Source organism: Ostrea edulis, chromosome 5, assembly GCF_947568905.1.
Source record: "Ostrea edulis chromosome 5, xbOstEdul1.1, whole genome shotgun sequence".
NCBI lineage: Eukaryota > Metazoa > Mollusca > Bivalvia > Ostreida > Ostreidae > Ostrea > Ostrea edulis.
The window spans coordinates 71,079,304-71,098,080 of record NC_079168.1 but is presented as its reverse complement, the minus strand read 5'-3'; the positions used below and the strand labels follow the sequence as shown (position 1 = coordinate 71,098,080).

General features: G+C 36.6%; 1 protein-coding gene across 1 annotated transcript in view; it reads left to right on the top strand.

The window, feature by feature from the left end:
* Positions 1-16,931: 16,931 nt before the first annotated feature.
* Positions 16,932-18,777, top strand: part of LOC125652913 (G kinase-anchoring protein 1-like) — a 24,493-nt gene continuing 22,647 nt past the window's right edge. The window contains exon 1 of the mRNA XM_048882392.2: positions 16,932-17,172. Coding sequence (XP_048738349.1) covers positions 17,026-17,172 — 147 coding nt within the window. The 5' untranslated portion in view covers positions 16,932-17,025. The remainder of the gene's footprint in view (positions 17,173-18,777) is intronic.

Here is an 18,777-nt window from a genome sequence, read left to right as displayed (position 1 = left end):
CATCTTCAAAAGATTGATCATATATCGAAATGATGTTTGTTTGTTTCACGTCCCATCGAGAATTTTTCACTTATATTGAGACGTCACCAGCTGTAGGTGAAGTACCACAAATTTAGACCAATGCTTAGTGCTCAGGGCCGTAGCAGTGAGGGTTCTTTATCGTGCCAAGGCCCCCGTTTATAAGGTCATTTCCAAAAGACCCATGAATCTCACGTCTAGATGCCGAGCGTTTGGCGAAGGAGCCATTACTACATGTACCTACATGTATGTTAATGTCTTAAAGACCCCAAAAAAACACCGTACGGTTGCTCCACGGATGACTGAATGTGGGCGGCTCTTATCCATGGTCAATGTTATTTACCTGGAATTTACCTGGCCAAGAGATCAGTTGTTGCTCAATATAAAGCCGTGATAAATTATAAATAGAAATATCTCAATAACTTATTTATGCTTTTTTACTGTTGTTTGATTTCTGATTGTGTAATTTATAATCCATGTGGTATCTCAAACAGAAGCATTTTTTAAACTACTGTAACAGTTTTACGCATGGGCAATATAACCATTATACATGTTGATGTGCTGCGCCAATAAAGAATTGTTCATGTTTTTATAAATATAAAGCCACAATAAATCATTAATAGAAAATATTCCGATAACTTATGTTTGTTTGGTTTTTTTTATTATTATTATTATTGTTTGATTTCTGATTGTTTAATCTATAATACATGTATAAAGATGGAGAGAGAAAATACAATGATAAATTGCATTGTATAGCGGACGTTAGAAATTAAAATATTCTAGGTGCGAGTCAATGCTATCAAAACTCAGGTATACTGGGGCTTTCTTCGAGATCTGAAGACTGCCGGTCATCATTAGCCATGATTGTTATCAAAACATCTTTCTCAGGTAGCTGTAGACCAAGGTCTCTGCAAACGTCAATCAATCTAAGCTCTATTGTTAAAAGTTTGATTGACCAGCGGCTTATCATTGATCGCGACACAGGTAAAATTTGGGGGCGTTAACTTAAAGTTGGGTCTTTAAGTTTGACACGGCCGTGGCACAAGGGGGGTTTGAACTCACGCCCTCCCGGTTATGAAGCGAATGCTCTACCACTTAACTACCGCAACCGGTATATCTCGAAATTAATTGAAGATAACGTTAGGTGAAAGGTGAAGATAACGAACAATAATCAATCTCATAACTCCTATAAGCAATACAAAAAAAAAAAAAAGAGTTGGGCAAACACGGACCACTGGACACAATTAATATATACCGGTCGAAAGGGGATACTTACTCCTCCTATGCACCTGATCCCACCTCTGGTGTGTCCAGAGGTCCGTGTTTGCCCAACTATCTGTTTTGTATTGCTTATAGGAATTATGAGATTGAACACTGTTCGTGATCTTCACCTTTCATACAAAACTCTGAAATATAATTCTATACCACAATCTGTCTGTGGAGGTGACTACAATCTGTCTGTGGAGGCGACTACAATCTGTGGAGGTGACTACAATCTGTGGAGGTGACTACAATCTGTCTGTGGAGGTGACTACAATCTGTCTGTGGAGGTGACTACAATCTGTCTGTGGAGGTGACTGCAATCTGTATGTGGAGGTGACTACAATCTGTCTGTGGAGGTGGAATGGTAGGGAAGCAGGGCACAAGTCCGTCTGTGGCGGCGGCAGTCCCCAACAACAAGTCGAACGACCCTCACAAAAACGATGGTCTATGGGCTTTGATTCAACGGTAAGTTAAAGAACAATTTGAACAGTTATTAAGACGGAAGTCCCAGATTAAAGGATAGCTGGAAATAATTAACCTTTTGTTTCTAACCCAGCAGTCTTGGGTCGACCTCACTTTGACAAGTTTATACTATATGATGAACAGATGTCAACTATTGCGTCAAGTGCAGATGGTGTCTATCCATGCACCTGACAAGGATTGTGATGACCGTGTAGGTATAGTGTAGATGATGTCTATCCATGCACCTGACAAGGATTGTGATGACCGTGTAGGTATAGTGTAGATGATGTCTATCCATGCACCTGACAAGGATTGTGATGACCGTGTAGGTATAGTGTAGATGATGTCTATCCATGCACCTGACAAGGATTGTGATGATCGTGTAGGTATAGTGTAGATGATGTCTATCCATGCACCTGACAAGGATTGTGATGACCGTGTAGGTATAGTGTAGATGATGTCTATCCATGCACCTGACAAGGATTGTGATGACCGTGTAGGTATAGTGTAGATGATGTCTATCCATGCACCTGACAAGGATTGTGATGACCGTGTAGGTATAGTGTAGATGATGTCTATCCATGCACCCGACAAGGATTGTGATGACCGTGTAGGTATAGTGTAGATGATGTCTATCCATGCACCTGACAAGGATTGTGATGGTCGTGTAGGTGTAGTGTAGATGATGTCTATCCATGCACCTGACAAGGATTGTGATGACCGTGTAGGTGTAGTGTAGATGATGTCTATCAATGCACCTAACAAGGATTGTGATGACCGTGTAGGTATAGTGTAGATGATGTCTATCCATGCACCTGACAAGGATTGTGATGACCGTGTAGGTGTAGTGTAGATGATGTCTATCCATGCACCTGACAAGGATTGTGATGACCGTGTAGGTGTAGTGTAGATGATGTCTATCTATGCACCTGACAAGGATTGTGATGACCGTGTAGGTATAGTGTAGATGATGTCTATCCATGCACCTGACAAGGATTGTGATGACCGTGTAGGTGTAGTGTAGATGATGTCTATCCATGCACCTGACAAGGATTGTGATGACCGTGTAGGTGTAGTGTAGATGATGTCTATCTATGCACCTGACAAGGATTGTGATGACCGTGTAGGTATAGTGCAGATGATGTCTATCCATGCACCTGACAAGGATTGTGATGATCGTGTAGGTATAGTGTAGATGATGTCTATCCATGCACCTGACAAGGATTGTGATGATCGTGTAGGTATAGTGTAGATGATGTCTATCCATGCACCTGACAAGGATTGTGATGATCGTGTAGGTATAGTGTAGATGATGTCTATCCATGCACCTGACAAGGATTGTGATGATCGTGTAGGTATAGTGTAGATGATGTCTATCCATGCACCTGACAAGGATTGTGATGATCGTGTAGGTATAGTGTAGATGATGTCTATCCATGCACCTGACAAGGATTGTGATGATCGTGTAGGTATAGTGTAGATGATGTCTATCCATGCACCTGACAAGGATTGTGATGATCGTGTAGGTATAGTTGTGCAGATCCACCAGATGAAGTGCTAAATGATGCACCAGATTCCTCCGATCCGCTGCAGTGGAATGCTTTTGTTTTTAAGATGACATAAGTTCTTGACCAAAGATGAATTAGAAAATCAAAGATCATTTATTTCTTCTACATTGCAAGGAGACAAGAGAGGCAAAAATAAGTATCTTGTTAAAAGGCTTATTGACGGTACTCTTCCATCTTCGCTAGCCAAGGTTTTACAATCCACTCCATTTCTCTATAAACCCTAGGCAGATTTAGTACAATTTTCGAAGCCTCAACTTTCAGCATATGATTGGAAGCAGGGAAAGTCCACTGCTCAATCTGAGAACGTGTTACGTTAGATCACATGCAAAACAAAGGAATTTAAATACCTACAACTGTCACTAGGCCGTGTATCAAATACATATTCAAACCAATGATACCACGCGCGCAGTTCAGACTCGTATCTGCGCAAAGAAGTGCATTTTATTTACTACAGTACCGTGCCATAAGTTTAATACCAAACATCTTTTGTAATTCGTTGTTTTATGTTCTATCTATTCCAGATTTAGACAGTTGCGTCAGAGCTATTTTCCTCATTTTGGAATTCACCTTACACGCGCGGGGTTATTTTTAGACGTAGACTCAACAACTACATGTATTTCATGGGTTCACCACATGTTTATTTTCTAAATAATATTCTCACTGATTTCTTATTAAGAGATAGTTAAATTTATTATTAATATTTTGAATGCTTTGCATACCACATTGCGTTACTCTCTGAGCGCAGCCATTTCTAAACCTTTAAACAGTAGCTGAAACATACATTTTCATTGGATAAGCATGATGTAATCCAAACAGGGTTGTTTTCTCCATCCGCTAGAGGGCGCCACTCAAAGCTACGAAAATTTCGCTAAATCTGCTAAGGGTTCACAATCCGCTCTGCTTCTCTACAAACCCTTGGCTAGTGACGATGGCACTCTTCTTGATATGATCAAGGCAGTTGAGTGAGAAGCTACTCCAACAGTCCCGTTTAACAAATTTGACTACGGGTTAGTCTATCTATAAGACTCACGGCTGATGTGGCCGGTCAACAGGGGGCGCTTATTCTGGTGTATCCAGGGGTCCGTATTTGCCCTACTCACTATTTTGTATTCAATTCTTTATAGAAATTATGATATTGATCACTGTTCGTTATCTTCACTTTTTCTGGACATTCAAAGAACATGTCAGTTTGTAGCAGGGGCGACAAAGTGTTAATGATAAAGAAAGATGACTATGACGCTTTTTGTAATCCTCCAAATTTCGACAATATCTAGGAAAGGTCAGTGGCAGGGCAGAAAGCTGGTTTTGGACGGTCACAAGTTATGTTTCTTTTTTCTGCAAGGCGTTGACAATGACTTTCGCCGTATTGACATCTCAGCAACAACATTGTTCAGGACCATTTCATATGGTATTATGAGATTGATCACTGTTCGTTATCTTCACCTTTCATTAGCAAAACAACAGAGAAGAGGTTACTTAAACTGCCCATCATTGGTGATCAATTGTTCAATGGGCAATATTTTTAATATTCGAACATTTGCAGAAAACATTCAAGATTAAAAAAACCCTCAGAATGTTTACAATACACCAAGGGGTTTTGAGAAATGATAAAAGAAAAACCTAAACTCCATGCATGAGTAGAAAGAGGTTCTTTTTAATACTTATCTAATCCTGCCAAGATGACCAAAGCAGACATTAATAGGATAAGTAATTCTTTGAATTCAGAGCAATATAAGGACAATTTTCGTGGAGGACAGGCAAACAAGAGAGAGCTTTTGAGGGTCCACAGGGGTTTCCAGCTTCACGGAAATAAATGTTCAGATGGTACCCAAATTTTCCCAGGAAGGGGTTCGGTGATTAATGTTTCACAGTAAGTGGACCTCGTATGATCACAGAAGATCAATGGGTAATAGAAACCCTAAGGGAAGGGTTAACGTTAGAATTCCAGTGTCAACCACGTGTAAATATAAAGGAAACACGTACACTAAGGCATGGTGTTCATGTGTCTGTTATTTTTAGAAGAAATATGTGTTTTATTAGAAAAACACGTTATAGAAACTGTACCTACTGGTCAAGAAGACAAAGGCTATTACAACACAATCTTTGTAGTGCCAAAGAAACAAAAGGGTTCCATTATGATAGCAATGAAGAAAGGGGGCTTCGTCATTTCTAATGATCTTATTTTCATGTTCCAATACACATTTACTTACTTAGTCCTCTTCGTTTCGTTCGGAACATAGGGCCTGTACTGCTGTTCTCCATCTTCTGTCTTGGGATGTTTTCTTAGCTTCACCCAGGTCATGTTGATGTTCCTGAGCTCTGCCTGTAGAGTTCTCCAGGTGGTGACTGGTCTTCCCCTCTTTCACTTTCCCTGTAGGTTCCAAGGCGTGGCGTGGGATGTTGTTTGGCCCTATGCGCAGGGTGTGTCCAACCAACTCTATTTCCTGCTCTGGATGGTCTTGGTAATTGGGTCTTGCTTCGTCCGGCTCATGTCACCTGATGTGTAGGATGTGGTGAAGACAGGTGTTGATGAAGACTTGTAACTTGCTGTTCAGACTCTTTGTGTGTCTCAAGGTCTCCGAACCGCGCATCAACACAGACTTGACATTGGCGCTGAACAATCTAAGCATGGTGTCTAGACTAGGGTTGCCATTCCTCCACACTGGTCTGAAGGTGAGGAATGCATGTCTGGCCTTGCTGATTCTGGCCTTGATGTCCTCGTCATGGCCTCCTGTCTTGCTGACAACACTGCCAAAGTAGGTGAAGTGGTCAACTTCTTCCAAAGCCTGTCCATTGATGTTAATGGGTACATATTGAGTGGATAAACCCGCAAGCTCTTTGTTTTACCTACATTGATCTCCAGTCCTGTGGTTTTGGCTATGTTGGTCAGACTCTCCGTTTTGTCTTGCATGTGTTCATGAGAGTGCGACAGCAGGGCATCGTCCGCGAAATCCAGGTCTTTCAAGTTTTTTCATCAAAGTCCATTGAATGCCTCTGGGCTGATCCATACGGGTTTTCATTAGACAGTCAATCACCAATAAGAAGATTAGAGGGGATAGCAGGCACCCTTGGCTGACTCCGGTGTTGACCTCAACGGGTAGCGACAGGTTGGCGTTGCGAATGATTCTGCACTTGGTGTCCGTGTAGAGGTTTTAGATGATGCTCCGATACACAGAATTTTCTTCTGATGAGATTCGGTTTCTGGACAATAGTTAACAACCCCGAGTAATGCTTTTCGGATTTTGTTCTGCTCTTGATTTTTTTCCCCGAAAAATATTGTCGGCTCTTACAGCGCGTTAAAAAAAAGATGGCAATTCAAATGTTCATGTACCTAGACCTTTCAGAGTTTCATATACTGCGCCGTGGACCCTCACTCATGAAAGTCTCACTATGACCAATTCTGCCAAAACAACTTTTCGTCACCAGGGATATTATGTGTTACAACTAGTTCAAGACCTGGGGTTTGTAAATCTCAAGAAATCGAATCTTATTCCATATTAACATATAGAATATCTGGAAATTAACACATTTCCATCTGAGAGAAGACATTGCAATACCTACAGAGTTCAGGTTTCAGAGCATAATGGTTATTGTGTAGACACTATTAGAACAGTAATACACCCAGAATGTGGTGATACTCAAACTACATGTGTTAGGTCAGATGGCTTCATGCATTTATATCTTTACACTGGGAAAATTACAAATGCGTCCAATACAATTATACCTGCTGGCTATATGGAGGCCTAATGTTCACCTTCTTACTCATTATCATGATGATTCGTCCAGTTTTGATTTCACATCTAAGATGGTGGATAAATCAGTGATTTTTTCCACAAAGGAGTTCCATTATAGGACCCATCATATTAGCTGCCATTGATACCAGACGCGTCAGAACACGGTTGGGAACTCATATGGAGGATTGAGAGACTTCAGGGGTATGACCCCCCCCCCCCCCCCCCCACACACCAAAAAAAGGAACATAAATTTGTTGAAAATAAATGCTGTGTAATTATACCCCCCGAACGAAGTTCTGGGGGTATATAGGAATCACTCTGTCTGTCTGTGCAAATTCGTGTCCGGACCATAACTTCTATGTTCTTTGACTTAGGCATACCATATTTGGCATACAGGTAGATCACCATGAGACGATGTTTCGAGTACCTTCATGACCTCTATATGACCTTGACCCTTGACCTCAAGGTCAAAATTAAAGGGTTTTTTTTTTTTACAATGGATTCGTGTCCGGGCCATAACTTCTTTGTTCTTTGACATAGGCATACCATATTTGACATATGAGTGTATCACCATGAGACGATGTGTCATGTACCTTCATGACCTCCATATGACCTTGACCTCCAGGTCAAAATTAAAGGTTTTAACAACGGATTCGTGTCAGGGCCATGACTTCTTTGTTCTTTGACATAGACATACCATATTTGACACATGAGTGTATCACCATGATACGATGTCTCAGGTACTTTCATGACCTCTATATGACATTGAACTTTGACCTCAAGGTCAAAATTGATTATAGGGTTTTGACATAGTCATACCATAAGACATGGGTGTATCACCATGAGACTATGTGTCATGTACATTCATGACCTCTTTATGACCTTGACCTTTGATCTCAAGGTCAAAATTATAGGTTTATACCATGGATTTGTGTTCGGACTGTATCTTCCATTTTCTTCTACAAAGGCATACCATATTTTTACACTCAGGAAAGAGGTAATTTATACCTATTAACAACACCCTTTGGGAGATTGGGGTAAGTGGGGGGTATTCTTAGTGAGCATTGCTCACAGAACCATTGCATTTGATAAATGGGAAAGTCATCCTGGTATGATCGGACAACATTATGGAGATATTGTACATAGACATGGAGGGACGCACTCTGTAGAGCTGTGCTACCTGACATGGGCCGGGAGAGGATTCAGTGGTACATTCAGTAAACTAGGTTTCAATGAGGGCTGTGGATATTCCAGGGAAGGAAAACCTTTTTGTGCACATTCCAGGGAAGGAAAACCTTTTTGTGCACATTCCAGGGAAGGAAAACCTTTTTGTAGATACGATTTCTCGAGAAAATAATGCACACATGACAGAATGGTCACTCGACAAAACAGTGGTGAATACCGGTATGTTAGACGTTGTTTCAACAAATGGAAATCTATTTCCAACAGCTCAGAACAAGAAGTTACCAAGTATAGAATAGAATACTTTATTTCTAATTCAGAATACAAACTAGACAAACATGAAATTGATCACTGTTCGTTCTCTTCACCTTGCATGATTACAACAATGAAGAGAAGAGATGCCAAAGGATAGAATATACATATTAATAAATAACAATACATACATACATACATATATACGCTCGGCATCAGGTGTCACGGGTCCTCGGAGATGACATTAAAAACGGATGCCCCGTGTCACAGTAGTTGTGGCACGCTAAAGATCCATCACTGCTCAATGGCTGTAAGCGCCGAACATATATGGAGCGTCAATTTAACATAAACTCAAATAATTGAAGATATCTTCAATTATTTGAAGAAATCATCAATTCAATTATTGCTCTCTTTAATTGAATTAATGCTCGCATTAAATCAATTATTGCTCTCATCAATTGAATTAATGCGCGCTTCAATTCAACTATTGCTCTCATCAATTGAATTAATGCGCGCATCAAATGAATTAATGAGAGCAATAATTGATTTAATGCGCGCATTAATTCAATTATTGCTCTCTTCAATTCAATTGATACGCGTATTAATTGAATTAATGAGAACAATAATAGATTTGATGCGCGCATTAATTCAATTATTGCTCTATTCAATTCATTTGATGAGAGCATTAATTTCGTAGAAATATTGCTCGCAATAATTAATTCAGAGCTCGGTATAAATAATTTGATGATCTCTTTAATTCAGTTGAAGATATCTTTAAATCATTTACAATGCTTTTGTATAAGGAATTAATGCGTGCATCATTCTTTTAAAGAGAGCAACAATTCAATTAAAGAGATCATTAATTCAATTGTGGATATGTTGAATTGAAGATATCTTTAATTATATAGTTGCTCTTTCTAAAAGAATTATTGCTCTCTTCAAATGAATTAAAGATATTATTAATTCAATTGAAGAGAGCAATAATTGAATTAATACGCGCATTAAATCAATTATTGCTCTCTTCAATTGATTTAATGCGCACATCAATTCAATTATTGCTCTCATCAATTGATTTAATGCGCGCATTATATCAATTATTGCTCTCTTCAATTGAATTGTAGCGCGCATCAATTCAATTGTTGATATCATTAATATATTTGAAGAGATCATTAATTCAATTAAAGCGCGCATCAATTCAGCTGAAGAATTAATGCTATCATCAATTCAATTAATGCGCGCAATAATTCAGAATTGAAGATATCATTAATCATTTGAAGAGATCTTTAATTCAATTGTTGCGCGCATCAAATGAATTGATGATATCTTCAAATAATTGAAGATATCTTCAATTATTTGAGTTTATGTTAATTTGGCGCTCCATAAACATAGGCCTAAATTTGAAGCCCTTCACCGTTCTTGGTGACGTCTCCATATGAGTGAAAAATTCTCAAGCGAGACGTTAAGCAAGATACAATCAATCATACATACATACATACATATTGCTTTATTGTTATTATTAATAAATCATCCCACAAGATCAAGGATTTTGAAATTTTTCAAATATTTCTTATCTTTCGTTATCATATTTCATTTTTACATGCTATCAAAAAATATATTTCATTTTCATTGATTGGTTGTATCTTGTTCAATGTCTCTCTCTCTCTCTTTCTCTCTCTCTTTCTCTCTCTCTCTCTCTCTCTCTCTCTCTCTCTCTCTCTCTCTCGAGAGAGAGAGAGAGAGAGAGAGAGAGAGAATTTTTCACTCATATGGAGACGTCACCATTATCGGTGAAGGGCTTCAAATTTAGGCCTATGCTCGGCGCTTACGGCCTTTAAGCAGTGAGGGTTCTACAGCGTGCCACACCTACTGTGACACGGAACATCCGTTTTCAAGGTCATCTCCGAGGACCCTTGTCATTCACACCTGATGCCGAGCAACTGTCAGTACCTGTTTTAAAGACCCAAAAAACACACCGTACGGTTGCTCCACGGATGACTGAATGTGGGCGGAGCTTATCCATGGTCAATGTTATTTAACTGGAATTTACCTGGCCAAGAGATCGGTTGTTGTGTATATTTTTATGATATACACAGGAAATTTCTCAGGTTATTACAAATTATGCTTAGTGTCTTGATTTGTGCAAAAAAAAATAAAAAAAATTAAAATTTCTACCTACATCGCATTTCTATTTCCCGTAAACCTTCAAACTTGGTCATATTTATGTATTGCAAATGACAGGTTTAGCCCATTTCTAAACCTTTGATTTTTAAAACTTCTAATTAAATTGTTATATATCGTATATAAATAATTTCCGAAATATAATATTACCCAGCGTTTCCAGGTACTTCCTGGTGTCCTGGGAGTTCGCGGTGTCGTGGGTGTAGTAGGTAAAATATCCATGTTTCGAGAGAATGAATAAATCCAAGTAGATCTGTGTACATGTACAACCAAATGAAGAATGGTCAATATACCCCTCAATATGGGCCGTCTGTAGGGTTTCTGTAGCTGTAGTGTTTGCGTAATGGTGGTATCCCAAACAGAAGCTGACACGAAGTCTTCCCCCCCTCCCCCCCCCCTCTCTCTCTCTCTCTCTCTCGGGTTTCTGTGGACGTAGTGTTTGTGTAACGATGGCATCCCAAACAGAAGCTGACACGAAGTCTACACCCCCTCCTCTCTCTCTCTCTTCAGGGTTTCTGTGGACGTAGTGTTTGTGTAACGACGGTATCCCAAACAGAAGCTGACACATAGCTAGTCTACCGCCCCCCCCCCCTTTCTCTCTCTCCCCCTTACTCTCAATCATGGACTAAATGAGTAATTATTGTCATACGTATGCAACACTATTGCCATGCCATATTATTTCATCTATATTATTGCTACAGTTTTACACATTTCTCTCTCTCTCTCTCTCTTTATAGACATAAAACCGTGATAAATTATAAATAGCTCAATAACTCTCTCCCTCTTTATCTTTATAAATATAAAACCGTGATAAATTATAAATAGAAATATCTCAATAACTTATTTATGCTTTTTTACTGTTGTTTGATTTCTGATTGTGTAATTTATAATCCATGTGGTATCTCAAACAGAAGCATTTTTTAAACTACTGTAACAGTTTTACGCATGGGCAATATAACCATTATACATGTTGATGTGCTGCGCCAATAAAGAATTATTCATGTTTTTATAAATATAAAAGCCACAATAAATCATTAATAGAAAATATTCCAATAACTTATGTTTGTTTGGTGTTTTTTTATTATTATTATTGTTTGATTTCTGATTGTTTAATCTATAATACATGTATAAAGATGGAGAGAGAAAATACGATGATAAATTGCATGGTATAGGGGACGTTAGAAATTAAAATATTCTAGGTGCGAGTCAATGCTATCAAAACTCAGGTATACTGGGGCTTTCCTCGAGATCTGAAGACTGCCGGTCATCATTAGCCATGATTGTTATCAAAATATCTTTCGCAGGTAGCTGTAGACCACGGTCTCTGCAAATGTCAATCAACCTAAGCTCTATTGTTAAAAGTTTGATTGACCAGCGGCTTATCATTGATCGCGACACAGGTAACATTTGGGGGCGTTAACTTAAAGTTGGGTCTTTAAATGACGACTTATGTCTGTCGCGGCCGGGATTCGAACCCCGGCCTTTCGCATGCGGGGCGAACGCTGTAATCTCTAGTATAGACCACTTACATTTGCATTTAGTGCATATAATTGGTCCTTTCTAGGAATGTTGGTAACCTTACCCATTCCGATTTTTAACCTGTGAGAAGAAATTCTTAACTTGTACACTGATCTTCTGTGACTATATAGATAAACAATTTTTATAACCCCAGTTCTGTGTGAGTTTCACATTAATATACATGTGCTTAATTTGCCTTCATTCAATATTGTTTTATGACACTTTTCTCGAGTACATATACCAAGAAATTTGATATAGGCCTAGTGCCCGATCGAAGCGAAGGACCAAATCGAATAAACCCTTCTATGCTATGTCTTAGTATGTTATCGTAACACTTCTGTATTTTTCATCCATTAATCAAGATCAACAGGATTTATCTTGATTGGTACAATTTTTTATTATATACCCATCGATGTATCGTTTGTTGATACTGTGGATTTCACAGCGTCGCGTATCGTGTGATCTGATGATCCGCGCCTGTCAACTCGACGTGGTCCGACTCTTCGGATCAAGTTACTGTAGTAATAATATATATGTATTGGATGGGTTTACTGGGGAAAGTTTACCTGTATTCAACAGCCATGTGAGGGTCCACTGTGAGTAGTTTTCAAGTATGATTATTTTTTTCCTACACAATTAAGATATCTTCGTTCATGTTTCAAGACTGTGTGTCATGTCTTTTCAAATGTTTTCGGGCATGATAGAAAAGACGTCTATGCGGGTTTTTTTTTAATGTATAACATGTATTTCTGAAAATGATTTTGAATAACAGAGAATGATTGGGTGACCTGAGCTGATAGAGTGATATAAAACTGTTCCTATCATTTCAAATGACGAGTCAGATGTCTAGTTTAGTAGTTATGGATGTGTCGCTTTGTGAACGAAGCTTGAAAACAAGACGGCGCACGTGAGTATTCAATTTGTGTTATATTCTAATGAAGTGTTAGTAATGGGATGAGAGAGAGAGAGAGAGAGAGAGAGAGAGAGAGAGAGAGAGAGAGAGAGAGAGATTGTTAAGAAATTTTATTGTTTTCAAACTGATTAAATTACTTAGTGTCAAAGGTAATGAAGAACTGATTAATTTTGGTGCCCTCAAACGACAGACCTTCTCATAGATATACCGATAAAACAACCGCAGTGTCTCAAAATTATAGCGAAATATTTTATTAAATGCCGACAGCCCACCGTAGTTATTAGACGCCGACTATTTATTAATATTTGACATCCACTTAGAATGCATATTCATCAAACATAACAGTGTCTATAAATTGTGCAAGATTCATCTTCACATAATTATTCTCGAATATTCTATGGCAAAAAGGGTTATGTAATATACATGTACGAAGCCCAGGGTGGAAACAGAGATGAAACCCCTTGACTTTTGGGACCAAAAAACTCTGAAAACTGGGCATCCTTTACATGTATTACTGCAAATCCCATTTCAGCACATTTTCATTATATTGAAAATAAGAAAAACTTGAGTTCACAGCTCGAAAGGCGGCTAGAGAATGACCGCCTGAGACACACAATCGAACACTATGCATCGCAAGCATTTTCATTGGCTGAAAATCATCAGTCCACGAATAACAAACATCACATGACTAAAAACCGACCGTTTATACAATATTTTCCCGCTATACATGTACTTTGAAACGCGGAAAAAATTTAGTATCCACTATATTTTCATCAAAATCTAAAAAGACTCAATTTTTGTATACTATATAGTATCACTAGAAAGATAAATCTGATGTTTGTAGACGTCTTCATTGAATGTTTTTGGGGTTAAGAAGAAGAAGAGGAAGAAGGAAAAAACTGCGTTAAAATAGATATTTTAAAATAGGTATTTTATGTTATTTAAAATGGGATGGGTTGGGGGTACGTTTATTATACCATGATATCAAATCCAGGGTCAATATTTTGGGTCAGATTGCGGAAAAAACTTCAAATTATCTCTTCGTGCAATGAAGACAATATAAAAATTTATATCATCTGCATTACACGAAATTCGTGAGATTCTCGGGATAACTGTGTTTAAAACATGAAATGTATTGTGTTTTCATATATAATATAATGTGCAACTGAGGAATTTTTTTTTAATACCGAGAGTTCACTCGTTATGAAACTCTGTCTAATATATGGGTCGGTGTAATGACCTGATACGTGTAATGACCTGATTGACCTAATGGGTAATAATTTTATCTACACTAAAGCATATTTTAAAAATATGATATTTTAAGATTCGATCTAATTAAATATACGTTTTCCTTTGATAAAATACTAATTTTTAAAGAATATGTGCATTTTAATGCATAATAATTCATCATTTTTAAACCCGAGGGGTGTAATGTCCTGATATTTGGTGTAATGTCCTGATGAGACATTTCTACAAAAATGATACATTTTTACGATGTTTTATGCATCCAAATTAATTATGTTTTTGAGTTGGTATATATCTTAAGATATTTAGCTAATATTTTTAATATTTGTTGGTTATTTTTCATTATTTTAGGTTTGAAATACACCAAGGGTGTAATGTCCTGATATCGGAATGACCTGATGACACGTACGTAGAGCGTTATTGAGTAATGTCCTGATGTGTTATTTTATTGTCACAAAACTTCTTTTGATGATATTTGTTTTCATATTGAATTCTTTCACAAACATACATTTGTCAAATGATATTTAAAAATATCATTAATCAATAATATGGTAGCATTTGTTATTTTAAACTTATACTACATCAACTGATATCGGAATGACCTGATGAAAACTGGTATGAGTATTATGGATAAACCAAAATTAAATGATAGATTTGTTCATTATCAATATTAATATAATGGCTGTACAATGTAAGTAGTTATAAAGCATTGGGTGAAAGGAGACATTTGTTTTCGAAATTTCCAAAATATTAGAAGATCTCTACATGCACAATTATTAAAGATGTGGTATACTTAATATACACATATATAATAGAAACGGGGAAATACAAGGGGGAAGCATTAGAAGACAGAATATGTACTCTGTGTTCTTTAGATTGTGTAGGAAATGAGAGTCACGTTTTACTACATTGTACTGCATACTTGAAAATATCAGAACAGAATTCCTTACTACTATTGGTTGTAAAACCACACTGTCTATGTCAAATTCAGGTTGTATTATTTTTCTATTAACGAATTTCCCTTGACACACCGCCCAATTTATACGTTCAGCTTATATTTACAGTCTTTGATGTACAGAAAACGCTATAATGTGTAATATATCATATTTGTAGTGTTATTATATATATATATATATATATATATATATATATATATATATATATATATATATATATATATATTACAATGATAAAACAATTCAGGTACTTTTATACATGAATTTCCAAATTAGAACCATTTAGAATCGGCATTCAATGGCTTTAAATAATTATAATTTTGAGCACTTGATAGTCGTGAAAAAAGAAACCCATCCCGATAGTCCAGCAACCCAAGCAAAATAATTGATTGAGGGCCGTAGATGCCTTCAAGGCTAAAATACTGCGATATACAAACAAATAATTTTAATATAACAATTTATTTTTGGAATTTCATTTGAAGCCACTCCTGTAATTGCTGAACTTAAATAAGTTAACGCATATACCAACCACCGTGAACAGTTTATATATAATACTTTAGAAAATAATAAATGATACATACATGCAAATATGATATATATCTAGTTCTTTTTCACAACATTCAAATCAACTGTAACACAATAAAGCACTACAACACGTGTTATCAGGTCATTCTTTTTTATGAATTTTTATATAAAATGGTTTTCCGCCAATATGAATGTTTGGTTTATAAAATAACGGTGCATCAGCAGCAACATCATATTTGTTACTGAGGTTACTTAATTAATATAAGCCATGCTTTGAATACATCTATCCAAAATTTATTTTTCAATATTTTTAAGAATTTCAATGTAATATAATCAATTCCGCAGTTTATCAATTTGTAAAGTCCAACTTTAGAATGAAATGTTCAATCCCTCTATTTGAAAACATGATATATCTTATCAAGAATAATTTCATAGACGCTATGAATTCCATTAGGTTACCATTTTCAATCCCCCATCTTCATATTTTTAACAATGACCTAAATTTTTACCCTCTGTTGAATTATTCCATATTAACAAGAAATATATCTTTTCTAATTCCTTAAGGTAGCATTCAGATGGGTTTAGGATTGACATGAAAATATGAATTAATAATGTTTTGATAACTGTAATTTTCCCAACGGGAGTTTAAAACCTTTTCTCCCATTGTTTGATCATAGAATTTTGTTTCATAATATTATTCAATTGTGGTATCTTTTCCAATTCCACATCAAATATGTATTTCTAACAAAGTAAATCTGGTAGTACCCCACCTAAGCCTGGGCAGCAAAGTTTCCTTACTTTACTTTTTTTTTTAAACCTAACTATCTTACTGGTACATGAGTTTTTTTCATAATTAATATGAAGTCCAGACATTTCTGAATTTCCCCCCAAAGTTTTCAAAGTTTCTGTGAGAGAGTCTTCACCGCCATCAAGAATATGTGAGGTATCATTATATCATCTGTGATAAACCGTGATAAACCTATCGTTCGCAGAACTGGTTATATTCCAGTACAATCTAATTAAAATTAGATGTTAGATCTGCTCGCATACTAGCATACATCGCATTATGATACGAGTTATCGGAGTATATGCGAGCGGATCTAACATCTAAAGTAGACTCAAATAGGCTCGGGATCGAAATTCGTATTTCAAGAAAATTGACAAACAACGTGATTCGCAATATAGCAATATTTCAAAAGTAAAATCTGATAATGGCAAAAGTTGTAGCCTCCAGATTTGCTCTCTTAAAAGTGGAAGGAGAAGATGACAATAAGAAAGACCAGGCTGCACAGAAATCGAACAATGCGCAGACCAATAAGAAAAAGAACAAAAAGAAGAAAGGAGGCCAAGACGAAGAAGTAGGGATGTGTTTAAAAAAATTTTTTCTTGTATTTACTTTAATAGATCTTCTAAACCATCAGTTAAAAAAAAAGAGAAGAATTGCCATGAATTATCATGTTTGGCATTGTATGATAAATCGAGAATCCAGTGTACACAATGTTAGTTCGTTATGTAACAGTAAAAAACAATAAACATATTTTGATGGTATTTTGTATGCTGCCGTGATTCGGGTTTATAGATCTATAGTTTTTGGTATGTTCACAAAAACTTTAACCTTAATCGTAACTTTTGAATTGATAGTGATTTTTTGCATGTCACGTGTGCAGGGATGAAAAATCGCTGAAATTTTGAGCCCCCCCCTCCCCCCAATCAAAAATTATAGATGCCCATTTTGAAAACAATTAGCCCACATCCAAATTGGAATCTTTTCATATGTTACATCAATGAAAACTTTAATATGATCCACTGGATATCACCAGTTTATGCTTGGAAGTAACCAGTGTACAAAAATGAATTTTATTTATAATGACATTTTGGATCATGGATGCTTCTTATGCATTTGTTTCCAATCATGTATGTGTATTTGAAAGTTGAGTAATGAAACCACTTTTAAAAGAAATATTATAGTTAAGAAATGTTGTAGAATAGTTCAATACATATCTTAAAAGTTATCCGTTTATCTACAAATGTAATTGCAATGAAAAACGTCAGAAATCAAAATATGCGTCATGTTTGAAACAGAAGATAAAGGTCGTGATTAGCACATGTCACGATGTGTAATTGCCCAGTCCTAATGTTGTAAATTGTCATATTCATTAACAGCAGCATCTGGTTTACTTCAACTAAATAAAATGTGGAGCGTAAACAAGAAAAATTACAGCCAGAATTTTAGAGTTGGCGATCAGAATCAGACGTTTAGGGGTCCACAGAGACTTTTTAGTCGCATTAGTGAGTGGATGACGGTACTGACTAAAACCCGGTCTCGGTCCCGGTCTTCGGTCTCGGTCCCGTGACTAAAACCCGGTCTTCGGTCCCGGTCCCGTATACTTTTATTCAATAAAAATAGAATATATCAGGATATTTGAGCCCCATTTCTCAATAACTTAGGTATGACATCTCATGCCTGCATTCTGATAGTAAATTGATCACATTATTTTCTTCTTTTGTAAAATAATATGTGAACACTCCGGGACCGGTGGGACCGAGAAATAAAAACAATGCTAAAAGCCGGTCCTGGTCTCGATGTTTTTTATTTTTCTAAATAGCCGCTTTAATCTACTTTTTTATGAGAAAAAGATAAGAGTGTTATATTCAATGACATTCCTTTGTATGCACATGTATGTTTCTGATTTATTGTATGTTTGTGTTTTATTCCAATTTTCCTTTTTAATGTCAAAATCGAACTCAACTACGTGATTTTTTTCTCCCAAATGAACGCGTTACAATACATTTTCATAAAAAGATAAGGATGTAGAAGAGAAATAATATATATGTACTTATCCTGGTGTATTTGTTTGTAATTTACTGTTGGATGTAGTATTTACAAAATTAAGTCTTTTTTATATTTCATTTAGGTCGAACACCTGACCACACGATTGATAAAATTTTCAAATTCAATGTTG